The sequence below is a fragment of the Cervus canadensis genome, chromosome X, assembly GCF_019320065.1.
Source record: "Cervus canadensis isolate Bull #8, Minnesota chromosome X, ASM1932006v1, whole genome shotgun sequence".
Lineage (NCBI taxonomy): Eukaryota > Metazoa > Chordata > Mammalia > Artiodactyla > Cervidae > Cervus > Cervus canadensis.
In genome coordinates, this window is record NC_057419.1 from 22,191,641 (window position 1) to 22,213,305 (window position 21,665).

Below are 21,665 nucleotides of genomic sequence, written 5' to 3' on the forward strand. Positions count from 1 at the left end.
TATCATCCTGTTGAGATAATAAAAAATGAGACCCAGAGAGGTTAAATAATTTGCTCAGGGTCACAAAGCTATGAAGTAGAGGAGCCAGAATCCAGGTCTGGTTGACTTCAAAGCCCATGTACTTGATCACTACATTATGGTGCTCTGCAGAAGCCCCAGGCTAAGAGCCTATAAGACGTGAATTTGACTTCTGGCTCTTATATTTCTTAGTTCTACGACTGTGGACAATTACCTCACAAACGAGTCTTTAAAATGACAATAAAAATACCCCATTCTACCTATATTGTAGGATTGTTGGGAAGATTAAATAAGAGAATTTATGTCATGTTTTATAAAAATTTTAAAGTACACTGCCAACTAAACCATTTTTATTACCCATTTTAATCTGAATTCCCTAGCCCTACTATAGCTATTTTTAAAAGAACTTAAATGTAAAATTAGAATGACAAAAAATACTTTGTTCAAATATTTTTCTTCAAGTATATATGCATATTAGAAGAGTCACTTCATTGGTCTTTAACTTTGCCACAGTATCATGAAATCTGCTGATCCATCAAATCATCCACCAGATATACTTCATAGTACAATGCCCAGCTATCCCTCAGACCCAGAATCTAAGGCCAGGCAAAGTGGGGAGTTACCAGCAGAACGCCGAAGCTTGTAAGATGGCTGCAGGTACAGGTGGTCTCGTTCAGCCTCCTGTCTTTGACAGAACAGCCATCAGATGACCAGCCTCCTCTGCCACCTAGGGGGCATGAGAAAGAGTGTCTGTCCCTGCAGAAAGGCCACTGCACCCATCACTGCTCCTTCCTCCCCATTCCCCCTCCCCACTCAAGACTTTGAAAAAGTTAGGTCTGGAACCTACCATTTCTGCCCAAGTCCCAAAATACACATCTCACTGTTAAGTCATTCTGTAACAGAAGGACACATTACCAATAATTTATCCAACTGAATAAAACTTAAAAGCAACTAGAAAAAAATTACATTTGAACATTTCAGAATCTCATTCTTGATTTTAGGGGAGTTCTTATTTTATACAGGTCTCTAGAAGTCAGTGAGTCTCATATAGGTCAACTCTTTTTCACCTCAGCCATCGTGCGCAGCAATTGCCTTGTGTTAAAAGGCACATTCTGATTCACTGGGTCTGGGGTGGGCCCAAGAGTCTGCATTTCTATCAAGCTCCCAGGGGAGACTGATGCTGCAGGTCTGCAAATCATACTCTGAGCAGCAAGGTCACAGATGATGCTCAGTGAACTGGACCTTGCAAGATGCTTTCTCTTTGGAGGTGAGAATCAGACCTGGAGCCACAGATCTAAATGCACTGAAAATTGGCAATAAGAGCTTGCTTTTTACACTGCTCCTTCCTGGAAAATAGGAGGGCAGTTATTAGGCATGCTCAAACCCTATGAGCATGATTTTAGTCTCACACACGGCCCTAACTGGGTCTAAGGTGCTGTTGGACCGACTTTTTTCAGGCTAAGTTGTACAGGCAGTTTGCATGAGGTATCTCTGGTCAAGGCACAGAGCAGGCAGGCCCCTCCCACCTGGCTCGGGTTGATATGCTTTAAGGTAACCGTCACGTTTCTTGTCAAGTTCTTGACTGTCAGGTTCGCAACACTTGAGGAAATGACATAGCTGATCAGAGAGAGGTTCTCCAAGGCAGGGTCCTAGCACACCAAAGAATCAGAAAGATGGCAAGAGAAAATGAAATGTTATCAGACAATTTTGAGTTAGAAGGGACCCTAAGGACTATTTAGTCAACATTGTTTATTTTACTACCTAGGTCAGGAATTCAGGGACAAGGAGTAAAGTGACTTCTCCAAGGACCATAATGAGAAGCAGAGCTTGTTCCATGATACTATGCTCTAAAAACTGAATTAAATTTCACAGATTGACACAAGACCCTCATGAATCTTAAAGGGAACATTACATTAAGCCATTTACACTGTGCCTTCCTGAGCAAGTTACCTAACCTCTCTATGCCTCTATGTCCTCATCTGTAAAATGGGGATAATAGTTTAATAGTTTCTTCCTCACGGAGTTGTTGAGAGGATTAGAGTTAACATTTCTAAGTGTTTATGATACTGCACAGCAATTGATAAATACTTTGTGTTGGTTATTGTTATTTATCCTCAACAGCATCATGAGGTCCTGTTTAAAAATAAACTACAGCTTTTCAGCAATCCATCTGACTTATAGTAGACTTAAGAATGGGCTTCCCAGGTGGCACTAGTGATAAAGAAGCTGCCTGCCAATGCAGGAGACCTAAGAGATGTAGGTTCGGTCCCTGGGTCAGGAAGATCCCCTGGAGAAGGGCATGGCAACCCACTCCAGTATTCTTGCCTGGAGAATCCCATGGACAGAGAAGCCTGGCAGGCTACTGCCCACAGAGTTGCACAGAGTCAGACATAACTGAAGGGACTTAACATGCATGCTGGCTTAAGAATATTGGAGGATTATAAGAAATAAAACTCCTCCAGTCTCCCCAGAATCTAAACCAAGAGCAATTAGAGGCAACTTTACCTGAAACAGGGCAGGAGTTTCAAAAAAGTTGAACTGCACCCTGGAAGCCAGCTCCAGAGCATCAGCTGGTAAATGACTCATCAACGATGAAGGCAAAGTAATAATGCCAATACTGTTCTCAGGAGCCTGAGCTTCCAGAGAAACCTGAAAATGAAGTAAAAGATTATAAAAATGTCTGGGGCTCATATAATGAGGAGAGGGAAAACACAAGTAATTAAGATGGAGGGTCCTATAAGGGCATTTATTTGTGGTGTCTCTATGTACAATTGGTTCTGGTTTCTCTGATTACTATGGAATTAGAGGCTGTGTAGGGAGATGTGATAGGGAGATGAGGCCTTGGAGCAGGAGAGAAAACATTTTATGGATACAGGATACACAGAAACAATCAGAAAGTACAGGATATTATATGTCAATTATATCTCAGTAAAGCTGGGGAAAAAATAAAGTTCAGGATAACTGCAGAGCCCAGGGAGACGACAGTAGCAAACACACCAACTTAGTGACCTGTTAGGGCACAGTCATTGTAGAACCACATGCACAAAATTTGTAAAGGGAAGACTACAAAAACGAAGTTAAAAGGCAAGACTTGGTTTTACTCGCATGTTTTCAGCAGCCCCACCCACCCATCCATCTAATAGGTAGATAGAAAACACTAGAAGCAGGATTGATATTCAGCACCACTATTTCAATAGCTTAAAATACTGAAATAGGTTGAAAAGTAGGGACACATTTGGTGTCTCCGCTCTCTCCCAACTGCCTAGAACCCACTGGACACCTCCTCCACATCCCCCCAAACTTCCACAATCCAGTTGGTAAAGGGTTAACATTGGGTGCAATGAGGACCTCTGAGATCTTGCTCCAGCCTATGTCTTTCTTTTGATTCTGTGATGCCTCATTGTTCTAGATGCTAAATATTTTGAATATCACCCATGGGTATAAACAGTAATGGCCTTAATCATGAAGTACATGAGGACTATAATCATATAAAAGAAAAGGTCTTTTCTACAATAAATTAGGATGTACCTGAAGATCTGCAGGGTCTTGGGCAGCAAAAGTAGTTGTGTCAAAATTACTGGCATTTACTCTGATCACGGCCAGAGCCAAAGAAGGGGAGGTCAGACTTATGGACTTGGTTGAAAAATTCAGCTGTAAGCCAATGTCATCCACTACTTTTAGCAATCTGTAAAGAGAAGTAGCAGTTCAAATTCAGCACTCCAACTGAATTGTTCTCCCCAGTGGAAGCAGAAAACAGAAAAGCAACTTAACAAGTCATTATGAACCTCATAAGTGGGAGAAAAATACTTGGGTATAATTAATCATCTAGAAGCATCATTATTATTAGAAGATCCCCTCTCATGACCATGTCAATGTGCTAAGTCATACCTTTGGGCCAAAGGGGCCAACAAGGTGGGCGGAGAATGAAGGAGTCGGCTGACTTGGTTTATCATTTGTCCTGCGAGGTTAGGCTCCAAGCTGCCTAAGGACAGAGCCTGTTCCATCCGGGACACTTGGTTCTCAAGATCAGAGACACTGATGCTGCTGGTGTGAACAATTTCTATAACAAGAGAACCAAATCACTTTGTGAACACATAATGGAAAAATCACTCATAAAGAAACATACATAGACTCTGTGACCTGGAAAACCCAACCCTAGGTATTTGCCCCAGGGAAAGGAAAACATCTTCATAATGTTATAGTAGGCTCTTACCAACAGTGTAGGAGGGTTCCCTTTTCTCCACATCCTCTCCAGAATTTATTATTCATAGACTTTTTGATGATGGCCATTCTGACTGATGTGAGGTGATACCTCACTATAGTTCTGATTTGCATTTCCATAATAATTAGCAATGATGAGCATCTTTTCAAGTGCCTACTGGCTATCTGTATGTCTCCTAACAAAGAAGTTGCTTAATTCCACCACCTAACATCCTATTTCTTATTTTGCATATTCCTTTCTAATCTTTATCCACATGATAAAACACTATTATAAACATGATGTGCAAACTAAATATTTATTTTTGCGTTATTTTCACTTCACTCAAGACTTAAAAAATGCCCCAAGTTTCTGTCTAGCTGTTTATGCACAGCTGCATAATAGACATGCTACTGAGGTGGCATATCATATTTCATCATTCCTCTCTTGTGGAATTAAAAAAAAATCTCAAGCCATTTAGCAGAGGCTCCAGATCTCCTGGACAGGCTTGCCTGAGGCAGAGGAGGCGAGAACACAAGCTCCAGTCTCATGTCTCCAAGAATTTCACTTTGCTTCACCCTCCAAATTCTAGAGGAAGACCTGCTATATTTTATTCACTGGACTTAAACTCCAGAGATTATGCAGAATTCTCTCTGCTTCCTTCCCTCTTCCCTTTATCCTTTTACTCTCAAGAGTACTTTGTGTCCGGGAGCCTGGTGCAGTTTCTGTGGCATTCTCATATTCACCATTATTCCAAACCTATGTGCTTAGTGTGGTTATTTCCATCTTGAGGTAGACCAGGCTCAGTCAGGAGGAGCTAAAATGCTTATTCCAAATCCCACCACCTGTGAGGACCTAGGCAGACCTGCCCTGAGGTCTTCTGAATGGGTCTTCCCCTTCTCAGGCTACTCTGGCTCATTGCCAGCTTTGGCATTCTGTGCCATTTCAAGAACATCAATTTTTTTTTTTGTTTTCTGCCTAAATGGAGTTCCTGCTTTTAATGGTTCCAAACTGGTCTCTTCAGAATGTTGAGAACAGTGATCCAATCACCTTTTGCAGGAGAAAGAAACCTGTAAAATAACTCATCTGGATAAAACGAGATTTATGTTTGCCTCAGAGCTATTTATCTTGACCACTCAATCAATCTCAACTCTATCTGTGTTCTATGAATGCCCAAAGGAAAGCTCTCAAAATGAAGCAGACATCATAAAAAGAAAGGCTTAATGTGGTCTCATTGCAGATATCATGATTTGGCAGGCTGGTAGCTGGGTTTCAGGTGGCTCGAATGACAAAAATATGGGAGCAGCATGGCTTGTCGTATTTACCTGTCTTGTCAGGAGGTATGCCAGTCGTGTCGACGTTCACAATGGCAGATGTGGTGGGAGAGGGGGCTGAGGACTTCCCACGGGGCAGGGTGAGGGGAAGATCAGGTGGAGGCTTAGGGGAAGAGACAGTTCCAGATGGCAGGGGCATATCAATGGCTGGGCTGGAAGTTATGGGAGCTGAAGGCTGGGGAGAAGGTAGGGGAATCACCCCTGTTGGAGAATGAGGGCTCTGGGTTACAAGTGGATGAGCTAGAGGCTCAGCAAAAGAGAAGGCACTAGAGATCTGGGACACAATGGTGGCCTGAGGAGCAACTGGGATGGCATTGCTGGAAGAAGAGAATGGTGGGCCGTGTGGATGACGAGTGAGACACACAACGGGATCCTGAAGGTCACTAAAGGCAAGAATCAGAGAGATGCATATGAGACACAAACGAGCTACAGAGGCTAAGCTCTTCTTGTGGCAACCATGTGACATCACCAAGGCGACACAGCTCCATTGGGGACTTGCCTTTGCAGACCCTCTGTGTACCTGCCACTGGTCTCCTGCCCCTGCCCACTTCCACCACTTTCTCCCCAGGAGAGGAATTAGCCAGGAGGGATGCTCTTTTTTGAATTCACAGTTCTGCTTCACTTGTTCACTGCTACTCCCTGATTCTACACCTCATCACTTTTCAGTCAGTTGAGAAGAGCATGTACCACTGCCAGGTACTTCTTGGGAAGGGAGCTATTGAATGCCCTGCAACCAAACTGGTGGTTTCCATATACTAGGAGTCTGTCTTTGGTGGGCTTTTTAGATTTCACAAAATTTATACTTAAAAAAAAAATGGAATCACAGGCCCAAACTGTTTCAAACACACTTAAAATTTTTCTAAAATTGGAATCAAATACCAAAATATCATTTTCTTTTAATATTCAAGTCCACACTGACAAAACTGGCTCATCATTTTTAAGACAACTGATTTGACTTAGAAACTAAAGCATACCCATTTCAAAACTATGTGTGTCTATCCATAATAGATAAACTAACTCACTAACTCTTGTGTCAACTCAGTATTAACACTGAGCTCAAAAGGGTAAGGAGTAAACTGAAAAGCAGCTCTAAATTAGTCAGTAACAATAAAATGTTCTTCAATTTTTTCTTACAGTTTTTACAATCAAAGTACATAATTCTGTTAATTACAATTACAATCTTCTGCATATTGCTCAATAGAAAAATATGTAAAAATAATTATCATTGATTTGTACAGTGGAGTTTTTAATTTCAGCAAATTCTCATATTGGTCTTGGTGGTTCACAAATAAGCTTTGCCTTTCCAAGAAACTTCAAATTTAGGTCATTCACATGCATTGGTGACACTGGCTGGGAAAGCCATTTTTTTCTTCAACTTATTGAATTTTGTTTCAAGTAAATCTTGAGTTGGAATTAACAGTATACAATTTTATGTGAAACTGATGAGCATAGGAATCTGCCAGAATCAATTTTATACTACATAGCCAAAGTACTAACTAGCACATAGTACCTGATGAAGAAATGTTGCTGAATGAAAAAAATGAATCAAGCTGGGGCCAAAGGGGTGGTCCCAGCTTATACATCAGCTACACCCTTAATGTTACTTTAGCCCAGTGGTTCCCAACCTTGGCTGTGCCTGAGAATTACCCAGAGGACCTTTAAAAATTAGAGATTTCTGTGGCCTCCTCCTCAATGTCTGATTCAGTTGGTCCTGAGGTGACGGTGAAGTCTCCTCATTGGATCCTGAAGCTTTCAGAAATTCCATCTCCCAAGTGGGGTTCAGCCCTCCATCTTAATGGGGTATATTAAGCTTAAAACTCAAGTACTCTTTACCTTTTATTACATAAAATGCTACATATCCTTAGCTAAAGTTCTTTAGCTACTCCTAGGAGCCTAATGTTTCAATATATCCCAGAAATTTGGCCCACAAAGGGCAGACAGGCTACATTTAGTCTTTTATTCCCATATGAGAAGTTTCATATTGAAAAATGCATGTCCTTTTTTAAAAAAAATACAAGTTTCATCTGATTGTAGAAAAGTATACAAAATGCTGCCAAGAAAAAAAAAAAAAAGTAAACAAGAAAATGACCATCCAGCAGGCAGGCCAATCACTGGGAACTCTTGTGAGCAATTTCATTCATTCAATTCCTGGTTTTTTCTATGTATATTTTCATACACTTTTGATCACACCATCCATGACTTTTGGGATCATCTACTATTTTGAAGAATCCATCTCCCTCCTTACCTCCACTGAGGCAGAGATTAAGGTAGTGATTTGCAACTTCAGTTGCCCATTAGAACCAGCAGGAAAGTTTTTAAAACTCTTAATCCCTAGGCTATGCCCCAGACTCATTTAACCAGAATTACTGAGGGTGGAGACTGGAAATCAAAATTTTAAAACATTTTTAATTTGAACTAATTGTAGGCTTACAGAAACATCGCAAAAATAACACAGAGATTCATACACTCCTCACCCAGCTTCCCCCAATGTTAACATTGGGGTTAACATAAGGTATGAAAAACATCTAACATCTGTAGTTTAACCCAAATAGTTACCAAAATTTAGCATATGACAAAGGTGACATCTCAGATCACTGAGCGAAGGGTGGACTTTTTAAAAAATGGTGCTGGGACCACTGGATAGACATTTGTAAAAGATTAAATTACACTCATGCCTCCCACCAAATAAGAATAAATTCCAAGTGGATCTAATGTATAAAAAATTATACAAGTAATAGAAAAATACAAAGATGAATTCCTCTATAACTAGGTGTGGGGAAAGGCCTTCTAATAATGCCTCCAAATCCACAAGCAATAAAAGAAAAGATTGATAAAATTTAAATACATTTAAAATTTTTATTTGCATAACAAAAACATCATAAACAAAGTCAGAAGATAACTGACAAACTGGGAGAAAATATTTGCAACATATACCACAGACAAAGGTCTATTATCCACAATATATAAAGTTCTCTTAAAAACTGATTAAATATCTAGTGGGAAAAATACATGAACACACAATTCACAGAATGATACAAAAATGGCCCCAAATATATGAAAAAAAATGTCCAAACAGTTTTAATAAGGGAAGTACAAATAACATTAAGATACTATTCTTCATATACCACACTGGAAAATTTTTTAAATATGAGGACACATTCAGTTGGTGAGGCTGGGAAGGCAGAATATTTTTAACACTCCTCGGGTGATTTTAGTGTGCAACCAAGATTGCAAATCTGTTTAAGGCAACAGAAACTTCATACAAAAGAAAACTGTTTTTCCTAAAATTGAAAACCCTTCTTCACCGTCAAAATTTCAAAATTCCTTAGCCACCATGGTGATTAAATTATTATTATTATTATTATTAGGAAAAGGGTCAGCATTTTTGCTACATACCACTGCAGTTTCTTTACCTCCTCCAGGGAGGAAGGGCAGGGGGTCCTGGCAGAACAGCAGCACTGTTCTGGAGGAGACAAAAGGAAAAGAATGAAAATGCAAGGTCAAGAACAAGGCAAGGGAGAAGCTCAGATCCTTCAAGTATTACACTTCTCACACTGATGGCATTTTAAAGAACTTAAGTCTAAAACAGATGATAAAATAAAATTGGATTCCATTATATTGACAATTATATATAAATAGTAAGTGCTCAAAATACTTATTGAATGAATAATATTGAGTTGTATGCAGTATCAATTGCTCTTCAGCAACTTCTAAGAGAAATTCAGAAGTAAATATATCCCAGCAGCAATCGATCGAGCACTCCAAATAGAATTCTCCATCTCAATAGGGTTGTTTTATTCTGATTTCCAAAACAGTATACTGAAACTTTACTGAGAAAGCAGGAAAAAGCACCTTTCAGAGCTCCCTAACAACTGCCCAAGGACAAAAGACTCAAAACAGAAAGTTGTAACATATGTAAATTTATTCATTATATTTTCGATTTAAAAAAGATTACATCAAAGTCATGTGAAAATGAACACAGCCATAAAGATAGAGACAACTTACCCATCGGTCGAATCTTTACTGTTTGGAAAGCAACCATCACAGCACATATGTTCATTGTTTTATTCAATTTTATGGTGAATGTACAATTTACTGTGCTGTAAAGAGAAATATATATAACCAGAGTGTTACTCAACTGGAAAGCTACCTACATATTTGTAGCTGTTTTCTCAAACAGTGGGGAAAGGGGACACTGACAATGTTAACTTGCAATGTCACCCCGATAAGCTTGTAAACACCTACCAACTATGGGTGGAACTTTACCCCAAAGATTTCCTACGACAGGTTAGAGAGGTTTACTTTGACAGAGACTGCAAACCAGAGACCCTCTGACCATACACAGCTGCTGATTCGTTTTGCCCACCTGCATAATGAACATGCGGGGGTGGAAACCTGGTTACAAAGACAAGTATCCTGACACCTAGAGTCTGAGTGGTGGCTGCTTGCCTGGTGCCTGGAGGCCATTGGGTTTTCAACATGAGAGCCCTTTGACATCCCAGCCTAAACGAATATCAAGGTCTTTTAAATCCAAAACCACTCTGGCAGTTCCATTTAGATCATCAGATAACTAGGAATTTAAGACATTCTGTTTCTTTTTTCACTTTTGTCTTGGTTTCAGTTCAGTTCAGTCACTCAGTCGTGTCCAACTCTTTGCGACCCCATGAACTGCAGCATGCTGAACAAAATATTAATGTTGCAAATAATGAGAAGTGAAATAACTAAATACATATAGTGGGTAGGGATCCAATTTACAGCTTCATGGGAAACTTGTCATTATTTGTACCAGTGAATCATTAGATGAGCAGAAACTGTTATTTTCTAGGACTTTTACTAGAATAGAATGCTCAAGATTCAGGTGGTCAGACTACTGACCTAAAAGCTGTTCTTGTTGGTTTATGCAGCTAGGACAGCCAGTGAACATCATTTCAAATGATAATCTGTGCAACCTCAAATAGCTGTCAGGCAATCTGTGATTCAACCTTGCATGCACTTTTAAATTTCTTATTCTTTCCGATCTTTTCCTTCCTCCTCTCTCCTTTCCCCAAGCTCCGTAATTTTTTCAAAATTGAAATGAGTGTCTCTTTTCTTAAATATATATTCTTATTTATTTATGTGGTTGTGCTGAGTCTTAGTTGTGGCATTCAGAATCTTCAATCTTCGTTGCGGCACGTGGGATCTTTAGAGGCAGCATGCAAACTCTTAGTTGCAGCACGTGGGACCTATTAATTCTCTGACTAATTAGATTCCCAGGGATCTAATAGTTCCCTGACCAGGGATTGAACCCAGGCCCCCTGCATTGGGAGCACATAGTCTTAACTATGGGACCACCAGGGAAGTCCCTCACCAAGCTCCATATTATGTTCCTTCTTCTCTGTGTGGCCTTCACCCTGACTGAACCACTGGGAGCCATTTGTTGGTCCTATTGGTGGCCTGTGGGGCTAAGGGTGGTGATGAGCCTCAGCTTCATAGAACCAGAGGTAAATTGTTCAACACCTCCCACACCCTTCTGAGCTACATAAAGAAATGAGAAGATGGATGTGACTGTGATATGTGTTTGGAAGAATAAAAAATTATATACCCAAACTATCACTAATGTGTATTTATTCTAGAGGAATGCCTTTGAATTTGCACCCTAAGACTCCTCATACTTTATTTCTCATGAGTAGAGAAATAATAATCTTTATATAAAAAAGGTATGAAAAATGACTGACCTTTGGGACTCTGCTGTAGCACACTCTATAAAGTAAGTCTGAAACAAAAGAAAGAAATGTATTAATGTTAGTTTGACAATTGAAAATATCAGGCAAGATGACCCAGGATTTATCACAGCATCACAGAATCTTAGAACCACAACGACTCCTAGGAATGATTCCTACCAGATTAATGACATATGATCAAAGCTATTCAGGCTCTACTTGGATACCTCTAGTGTCAGGGAACTCTCTACCACACAAGGGAGCATATTCTCCTGAAGCCCTGGTTTTAAGAAACCTGGTTTTACTTAAAGGAAAATCTACCTCCGTGTAACATCCATCCATTGAGCCTAGTTTTGATTTTTGGAGCAATGGAACTTGCCCATTCATTCTTTTACACAGCAGATTTGGGGGTAATTTGAATACCTATCTCCTCAGGAATACAGAACTCCATGCTCTCCCCCAAATAATAATAATTATAAACAAATACAGGATATACTATGATTACCTCACTTAAGGTTTGCAGAGTTTTGTTGAGTTCTGATCGTCTGTTAATAAAATGAGAAATTGACATGAAGGAGATCGTTGATGATGTTAAGTTCAAAACAAGTTAGATTTTTAGCAATTACATGAAGCATATGGTATTTATTGCTTGCAGTGTTCACTTTGAAGAAATACTGCGTACAGTAAGAGATTCCTATGTGGGAAAAATTAATTAATATGACAAGGGGACAAATCAGATAGACACTCTATTGGTTCCAGCCAATGGCAAGATATAAATTATGGTTAAACAATCTTATTACTCATTAGGCTACTGCAGCCCCCAGGCAGCTGCCTCTGGCAAAGGGCCAGAGGAAGTGCTGGCCCGAGGCAAAACTTCCGAGACTGGCTAGTCACTCACCCTGGGGGCCCTCTGTCTTCTGATTTTTCCTCCTTCTCTCCAACTGACACCCTCCTCCACCCTCCAGCACTCTCCAGCCATGGTCCCCACACTCCACAGCCTCAGACCGCCCTGCCACTTCATTTTTTACCCCATAAATGCCCCAAGTTGCTGGCCTTTGGAGAGGTAAATCTGAGACTTGTTCTCCTCATGTGGCTACGTTGGGAATAAGTCCTCTTTTTGCTTCTCAGTTTGGCTTCTCAGTTTTTTAGCTTGTTGCACACTGGGCAAAATGAATCTGGTTTAGTGAAGCTCTTACATAGTTCAGTAGCATCAAAGAGAACATCCTCATGAGGATATTAGTTGATAACAGGTTACTATGGTTAGTTTGCGAAGATCTCAAGAACCAATTCTTCGTACCTCTGGATCTGTCTCTATCTTATTCTTGGTTTCCAAAAGTAAAGATAGCTCAACAAGTATCTTTCCAGAGTTGATGTCTTAGGTTTTAAATCAAATTGCAAGATTACTCACTTCAATTCCCTTAGAGACAGGATTCCAGTTAACGTGCCATTAGCCATAACTTGATTCTGTTAGAAGCACAAAATCATTAAGAATATAACAAACATTGTTTTCTTTTATAACACTTTCTAACAAGAAGCTGTTCTTTAGTTTTGTTGGGCACCCAAAGACCTACACCCCAAAGACTGTGATTCCTAACTACATGCAATATTGTCTAGCAAAAGAGTGAATACATATTGGCTGAGTCAGTCTTTGTTTTTATGTTTTCTTTAAAAAATATTCTGAATCAGCAAGTCTGACGTGCTAATTTCTATCTTTTGTTATTTCAAGAGTTCCCCCAAAAGAACACTACTAAAGCTCTCTGTGTGAATGTAAAAAGGGACACTTGGTAGCACCCATCACTGCATTTCTAGCACCTAGCTCATTGCCTGGCACATAGTAGGTGCTCAGGAAATATTCACGGAATTAACAAACCATATTTGGCTGGGATCTTCTGAACCAATCTGGGCTTCTGAACCAGATGGTTCAGATGGTAATGAATCTTCCTGCAATGTAGGGGACACAGGTTCGATCCCTGGGTGGGGAAGATCTCTTGGAGAGGAAATGGCAATCCACTCCAGTATTCTTGCCTGGGAAGTTCCATGGACAGAGGATCCTGGGGGGCTACCCTCCATGGGGTCCCACAGAGTCGGACAGGACTGAGTGACCAATACTTTCACTTTTCACTTTCTGAACCAAGCCTTCTGGGAAGGCTGATACTACCTGTCTGAGTCCTAGATGGGAGTGAACAGGATCAGATTGAGACTATTTTTAGATTCAATGTATTTCTTATTGCTACGAGTTTCTAATATAATTTAAAATTCTGACTGGCAATAGAACTACATCATATAAACACTCATATTCAGTAGCAAACCCAGTGAAAACTAAAACATAATTTTTAACAAAACTCCATGATTATCATGAAATCAAGCCCTCCTGACAAAGCCAGTGTTTCAACAACACATACTTTATTTAAATTTGGTCATAAAAGTAAATATGCGAAATACCAGAAACAATTTGAACCTTAAATCTTTGAATATCTGAGAATTCACTTTTTAATTGCAATTAAAAAATCTTTAAAACCTACCTGGGTAATATTGCTTTCTTCATCATATTGAAACATGATCTCACCTCTAAAAAAGGCTAAAAATAAAATTTCAAAAAGAAATCTGAGACTTGCATCCTTAGAGTTTGAGGATTAATATGACACAGAAAAAGATCATCATATTACTTTAAAACAAAGTCTTTGTTATTCACATTTACTCTCTTTTCTGTCAGAAAGTTATTCAATGATTATCAATCAGTACAATTTTCAGAAAATATCAACTCTACATTTTATGTGGCAATGCAGAAAAAGAAAAAGCTTATCTGCTTGTCAAGAAATTTTATCCCTACATGTTTCTCATCAAGACTATTTTCTGTCAAGATGTTAACTAGGGGAACTGTGGCTCTAACGCTGAAAATCTTTTTAAGCTGTTATAGTTGCAGTTATAGGAGATAGGGAAGGGAGAGAAAAAGTATTTCTCAGCAGTTAAGCTACCTTATGGAAGTCTATTTATTCCTTGCCATTTGGAGTTTTTGTTGTTTTTGTTTTAAAATGCAGTTACCAAATGCACTATCTTTCCTAGGAACACAGTTGAGATTTTGCTTTGAAACCTGAATAGAATGCAGAGCAAATCCTTTCTTCAGTTGAACAACTTATGACTTTCATCCCAGAAACGCCAGAAAACTCTGTTCTGAAAACACCTGCTTTGAGAAATACTGAGCTCAATTTCAGAACTCAAAGCATTTCCTTCAGGGTATACTCTGAGGGGCTTTGGCTCCATGTGGAAACTAATAAAACAGAGACTCCTTAACAGAAGTACACTGTGTGCACTTCATAATCTACAGAGACAAAAAACTGGCCTCCTGAGCAGAAAGGCAAGGATATCATATAAACTAGAGCAGGGCTCAACCAACTTTTCTCTAAGAGATCAGAAAATAAATATTTGAAGCTTTTGTGGGCTATATGTTCTCTGTTCAAACTATACAACTTTGTGGTTATAGTGTAAGAGCAGCCATAGTCAAAATATAAATGCATGGCATGGCTGTGTTCCAGTGAAACTTTATTTACAAAAACATGTGACAGGCTATTGTTTGAACTATGTGCAGTAGTTTGCCAACTCCTGAGCTAGAGGCTGGACGGCCTCCCAATCTCATCTTTCATTGCACTCCAAAATACAACTGATTCCCATAGCCAAGGACCCAGCAGTCCACTTCCACTTAAAATGGCTGACAATGCCATTTAGACCAGCGAACATGATTTCCCTTTTCCAGTCACCTTTCTACTGAGAACCCCAAACTCTGCATATTGATACTGAAATTTAAGTTAATATACTACATAATTATTAAAAGCAAAGATAATCAGTTGCTGTTGTTTAGTTGCTCAGTCGTGTCTGACTCTTGCGATCCCCATGGACTTGGAGCCCACCAGACTCCTCTGTCCATGGATTTCCCAGGCAAGAATACTGGAGCAAGTTGCCATTTCCTTCTTCAGGGGATCTTCCTGACCCAGGGATCAAACTCACATCTCCTGCATTGGCAGGCTGACTCTTCACCACTGAGCCACCAGGGAAGCCCAAAGATAATTTATAAATGCATAGAATTGCTTGTCCATTTTTGCTAAAATCTTAGCTTTTAAAAACTTATTTAGCAACTGTATGTGTGCTGACACACAATTTTTCTCCCTTGCCTCTCCATTCTCCAAGTTCATCCTTCAGTCTTATTCAGCACATGTTCAGTTTCATGAATGTGCTGGGCATACAATGGGAGCAGAGCAGCCAGGAAGCCACTACCTTTTGACCCTCAGCCTGACTCTACCTGGTCAGCTCCCAGTTTTCTCACCAGCCTCCATTCCCCTTAATAAATCCAGATTGGAATCTGTAAGAAGTGAAGGTTTCTGGCAGGATATTGTGGAAATTCTGGTGCCAAAAGAGTTGCTCCCCTGAAAAGGTTGTTTTCACCAGACACTAAAACAAATGGTCAATTCAGTAGCTTAACTGGGGAAAACATTACTCCAACCAGCTTCCTGGCATCTGTTATTCAAGATGACCAGGGTTTTTTTTTTTTTACTAAATGTTCAACTTTCAAACAGTTATCAAACATCATGTAGACATAACATTAAGCTAGACATTAGTCACCAGTCCAAAACATAAATGAAGCATGAAAATAATGAAATTATGGAGTATCCAGTGAAGAGAGGGGTACGAGGGGAGGGAGGTGAGAAGGAGAGAAGAGAGTTACACAATATATGAAAGTGAAATGTATCCAACAAGTTTTTTTTCTTTAATCAAAGTCACTTAATATTTTCCTGCTATATTCAACCTGGAGAATACTACTAGCAGAAAGCTCATGTAAGTAAACCTTATATTCACAAATATAGAAAGTGTTTGTGGAACATTCTTTCAATGGGAAGTTTGCTTGTTTTCTCAACTATCCAACCTTAACTTATGTTACTTGAAATTGTTTCCTATGTTTTACAAACAAAGTATTAAACTGTTAAAAGGAACAGAATAAAAGGAAAGCATTCCTATAATTATTGGCTTTTTTAATATCATTGGAGCCACACTAAAACTTTTAACATTATAAAATACTCTGTTACCTTCCTCTTCTCTCTTCCCATGATCCAGTTCTGACCTGTCACACCATGTTTTTTCTGTTTTTCACATCTGCTTTCATTGGTTTTAATAAGGGAGGCCAGAGAGCCAAACCAACGTGAGAAAAGTGGTTGCTTCACTCCTTCTGGCCCATGCAGAAGGGAAAATATTCCCATTTCAAAAATAGTATGTTCTCAAGAGGTTTCCATTTTAATTTTTAAAAACAGTGGACAGTCTTAGTTAGTGATGGCAAAATACACTATGGGCACTCCTGGAATTAGTGTCCAATTAAACTAGGTGTATGTGAGATTTTCAACATTCTAGCAGAGCAGTTTGTTTTATTTTTGGCAAAAGACAACATCCTGTTTCTAAGTTATAATACTGAAGGTCCTATGGAAAAGCTTGAGGACTTTATATATAAGAAATGGCTTTCAATAATTAAATCCATTATTAATTATGTTCATGAATCAACTCTTAAGGATATTAGCTACGGTGAAAAATATTTGCTGCAGAGTTTCATGTTCTCATATTAAAGGAGTTAACCCATTATCTCACTTTCAGTCATATCTAAAATTTGCTTTGGTTTTCATTTGAGACTCTGGGTAGCCAGGTGTGATGAAAAGAGATAAATCAGAGGGTCCCACATCATATACTTAACAGCAGGAAAACAAACCGTTTCTCTGTGGAGCTAATTTATTTGATCATGTGTAGTGTACACAAGAACTAACCTGAGTCATTGCAAATAGATGACAAATTGCAGATATTTCTCGGGGGTTTGACACCTGCAAAGAAAACACAACCCAGCGGGTTAAACATGTTAACACCTGCACTTAAATACAACATTAAAAGAATTCACAAATTCAGGCATTGAACATGTACCCAAAATACTATATGCTGGATATAATTGGCTATGATTAATTCCACAAAGACTAAAGGAATGAGTTTTCATTTCTTAGTAGTTAAGCCATGGAAGTGGACTCACACCATTCTTTAGTGTGTCAGTATCTGATCCCCTACTCCTCCCAAAAATGTCTTTGTCCCATTCCCAATTAATCCCTCTTCTGCCCAATAAAGAAGGAAGAGCATGAATACAACTGAGTATAGAGACTTTAAATGAAATAGCCCTTCCTTACTCATAGATCCTCTTTACTTTCCTGAGAGTCGATGAACACTCTAATGCTGGTCTTAGCTCCTTATGTAAACATATGTATGAAATAACATCAATGTGTGGTATCTTTTCACAAGGGCAAAAACTGTAAAAGTCAAAAAGTACTGGCTGAACATCTCCCACCTTCTATAGGCTTTGGGAGGTTCCAGATACAGACCATGCCCTCAAGGAGCTTACAATCTAGTGAGGGATACTGGCCAGTAAATAAAAAGTTATAAGTTTAGCTGCTCAGTCGTGTCTGACTCTTTGCAACCCCATGGACTGCAGCACACCAGGCTTCCCTGTCCATCACCAACTCTTGGAGCTTGCTCAAACTCATGCCATCAAGTCGATGATGCCATCCAGCCATCTCATCCTCTGTTGTCCCCTTCTCCTCCCGCCTTCAGTCTTTACCAGCATCAGGGTCTTTTCCAATGATTCAGTTCTTTGCATGAAGGAGCGAAAGTATTGGAGTTTCAGTTTCAGCATCAGTCTTTCCAATGAATATTCAGGACTGATTTCCTTTAGGACGGACTGGTTGGATCTCCTTGCAGTCCAAGGGACTCTCAAGAGTCTTCTCTAACACCACAGTTCAAAAACATCAATTATTTGGAGCTCAGCTTTCTTTATAGTCCAACTCTCACATCTATACATGACTACTGGAAAAACCATAGCTTTGACTAGATGGACCTTTGTTGGCAAAGTAATGTCTCTGCTTTTTAGGTTGCTATCTAGGTCGGTCATAGCTTTTCTTCCAAGGAGCAAGCGTCTTTTAATTTCATGGCTGCAGTTACCATCTGCAGTGATTTTGGAGCCCAAGAAAATGAAGTCTGACACTGTTTCCATTGTTTCCCCATCTATTTGCCATGAAGTGATGGGACCGTATGCCATGATCTTAGTTTTCTGAAAGTTAAGTTTTAAGCCAGCTTTTTCATTCTCCTCTTTCACTTTCATCAAGAGGCATTTTAGTTCTTCTTCACTTTCTGCCATAAGGGTGGTGTCATCTGCGTATCTTAAGTTATTGATATTTCTCCTGGCAATCTTGATTCCAGCTTGTGCTTCATCCACCATGGCATTTCACATGATGTTATAAAAAGTTATAGTGAAGGCAAAATGGAGTGATGGCCAGTACAATAGATGACATAAGCATACAAAGGAGGCAGAGATGAGTGGGAGGAGAAATAAGCCATGTTAGAACAAAAAACTTCACAAATATTAACCTGAGAAATACCTTCTCCTTTGGTGAAAGGAGAGGTACATCTTTTCTTTGATTTGAAAAGAGCTCAAAATTTACTCCACTGAGAATCTTTCCTTCATTAATTTCATCCTTTTGGCGAATTATCAGAAATCTATAACAAAAGTGAGGGGCAAATGTTGATTGTGTATTAGCAGACTGCTGAAGGGAAAAGGTTGTCATATTAAGAAATATTTTCCTGTCCTTGTTAGGTCTGGTTTGGTCAGAATTATGTATGCAATGTCTGGTTGCTATTTTATTTCTACTGCACTTTATGAGTGCTTAATTCTTTCCCAAGAGAACTAGTTTGGATATAAACTAAAATTATAATTTGAGTTAGTACATGTGATGTGATTCCTGCCAGAATGATTTAGTTGACGTTTGGTGTGTAGGCATCATGTTTCAGCTAAGGGTTTTGATTCTGTGAGCAAACAGTTTAGATGGCAAAAGGTGCCTGACATGTAGATCTCTATACTGGTCCAGCAGTGTTACCCACACCAAAATAGAAAAATTTCATTTAAAATATACTTACTTATGGATATAACTCATTGAAAACATATACTATGCAAATACTATAGAATATACAGATGGTGGGTTGTAATGGTTTATATGTTCTTTACAACCATTGGTCTATTGCTCACTAAACTTTTCATTCTATCATCTCTCCTGTTTCTCTAAATTTTTAGTAGTACCTTCATTTCCAGTGATATATGCCTTCTGCTATCCATTCATACTGAGAATTTTCTTTCCAATTGCTGGGGCTGTTATCCATAATTTCCCCCCAAGGATATGGCTACAGGTCAGCATTTAAATCATGAGTGAGAAAACTTTGGCTGTAATGGGTCAAATAGTAAATATTTGGGGCTTTGTGTGTCTAAAATATTTTTTGTCTCTGTTGCAACTACTTTACTATTCACTGTGGCAGGAAAGCAGCCATAGACAATGTGTATAAACAAAAGCACATGGTGGTGTTCCAATAAAACTTTATTTACAAGCATAGATGGTGGGTCATATTTGGCCCACAGGCCATAGTTTGCCAAACCTGCTTTGAATCAATTGGAAGCCTCTGTTAAACAAATCATGAATCCTTAATCTTATAATAGGTACTTAAAAGTACATATTTTTTTGGATTTAAATAATTTTTGAGGTTCACTCCTCTAAGAATCTTTCCTTCATAAACTGCACATCACTGATAATCATTAGCAGCAGCCCTTCTATCTCCCATGCCTCTTAACCATGTCAGAAACACTTGTGTAATCATTGCCTTTATTCGCTCATATGTTCATATAGTTACCTGTTTGTTTCTCTTGTCTCTCCCCATAGACTAGGAGATTCTAGAGAGTGGGAATTGTGTCTAACTATTATTATATAATAATGATTTATTCCCTGGTGGCTCAGACAGTAAAGAATCCTCCTGCAATGCGGGAAACCTGGGTTCGATCCCTGGGTTGGGAAGATCCCCTGGAGGAGGGCATGGCAACCCACTCCAGTATTCTTGCCTGGAGAATCCCATGGACAGAGGAGCCTGGCGGGCTACAGTCTATGGGGTCACAAAGAGTTGGACACGACTGAGCAGCTAAGCACAGCACACAACATAGTACATTATTATGTAACCCCAAACACTTAGTACAATTTAAGGTACCCAGCCCATAAACATCTATTCATTGTGAACAGATTTCATTTTTAAAAGACAAGAAAAAGGTGAAAGAAAATATAAACACCCAGCACTATTTGTTTAACTTTAGGTATAAGAAAAGAAAATCTAGATATTGAGAAGAAGCCATACCTGATGCATTGAAGGTTTTTACTATAGTGATTTTAGTTTTTTCTGCAAAGAAGCAATTTAAACATTAGAGCAGAATTGCTACTTATTTTTTTAAAAACAATTTGCCATGAGTATCATTTCAGTGAACTGCTAAGAAAATCATACTGTTGACACCTTCAAGAGACTATTGGTCATCTCAGCAGCAGGGTGAAATGAGCTTTACGTACTCAGATCATACAACATTGGCAGAGGGTGGGTCTGGATCTGGACTGCTGTTTCCCCAGTTGGATCACATCTGTTACATACCCCACTGCTTGTATAATTCTACCACATTTTCCATGCGCTGCTGCTAGACAAATCAATGTGGACGTATACTTTAGACATGCAGAATTAAGTCATTATAAGGATCTTTAGGTGATAGGTTGTAAAGAGAGGGCAATTCAGAATGAAAATTAATGTAAACAGTAAACACAAGATTGAAAACATTGCTACGATACTCTAATATTGTGAAGTATCCTGTTATTTTCTTAAGGCATTAATATAATAATAATGTAGTATTACTGACAGATAAAATTATCCTCAGAGATGTAGAGAATATCCAACTACAGTCATACAAAAAGCTCATAGCAGAACCAGGAGAGAATTGTTCAAAGTCTTGATTCATAGGCAAATATTAACATATTCTCAGGAAGCAAACCTTAGAAATACCTTGTCAACATACTCTGGGGACAGAGCCCATGGCTCAGTTTCCAGTGAAGAGAGAATCAGGCTCATAAATCCTTACTGTAAGGATCATGTAAGAGACTGTGTTCAGGGCACAGACTTGCTAAGAAGGTCTGTCTCCTAGGGTTAGTGGCAAGTTCTGAAGAAAACATCAAAGTCAGATCTTGGAGGAGCACTTAATGATGATGGTATTCTGAGTTTCAGAAATCTCATTTCTATATGTTATTGACGAGTTTCTGTTTCAGTATGTGAAAGAGCCATGGGCAATGATTGGTGGTAATCATAAAAGCTGATAGCATTTTGCATTAAGGATCCTTTAAATATACTGCTTGCTCCAATACATTCCTTTCCAGAGTAAATAAAACACAACTGTGAAATGATCTCCTGGTTCTAGTGAAAAAAGAAAGTGCTTTTAGGGAAGAAAGTTCTTCAGCCTCACAAATAAAAAATGCAAAAGGGAACCTATGGAATTGAGAG

The 21,665-nt window shown here is 39.0% G+C and overlaps 1 protein-coding gene across 8 annotated transcripts in view; it reads right to left on the reverse strand.

Annotated features, from left to right (window-relative positions):
* ADGRG2 (adhesion G protein-coupled receptor G2) overlaps positions 1-21,665 on the reverse strand; it is a 122,770-nt gene that overhangs the window by 17,411 nt on the left and 83,694 nt on the right. For all 8 annotated transcript variants that reach the window (XM_043459078.1, XM_043459077.1, XM_043459076.1 and 5 more), the window contains 15 exons: positions 20,487-20,528; positions 17,048-17,101; positions 13,772-13,827; positions 12,658-12,713; positions 11,755-11,794; positions 11,265-11,302; positions 9,556-9,650; positions 8,947-9,013; positions 5,542-5,933; positions 3,907-4,078; positions 3,547-3,703; positions 2,524-2,667; positions 1,545-1,667; positions 866-911; positions 642-745 (listed from right to left, as the gene is read on the reverse strand). In XM_043459078.1, the coding sequence (XP_043315013.1) occupies positions 642-745; positions 866-911; positions 1,545-1,667; positions 2,524-2,667; positions 3,547-3,703; positions 3,907-4,078; positions 5,542-5,933; positions 8,947-9,013; positions 9,556-9,650; positions 11,265-11,302; positions 11,755-11,794; positions 12,658-12,713; positions 13,772-13,827; positions 17,048-17,101; positions 20,487-20,528 (1,586 nt within the window). The remainder of the gene's footprint in view (positions 1-641; positions 746-865; positions 912-1,544; positions 1,668-2,523; positions 2,668-3,546; positions 3,704-3,906; positions 4,079-5,541; positions 5,934-8,946; positions 9,014-9,555; positions 9,651-11,264; positions 11,303-11,754; positions 11,795-12,657; positions 12,714-13,771; positions 13,828-17,047; positions 17,102-20,486; positions 20,529-21,665) is intronic.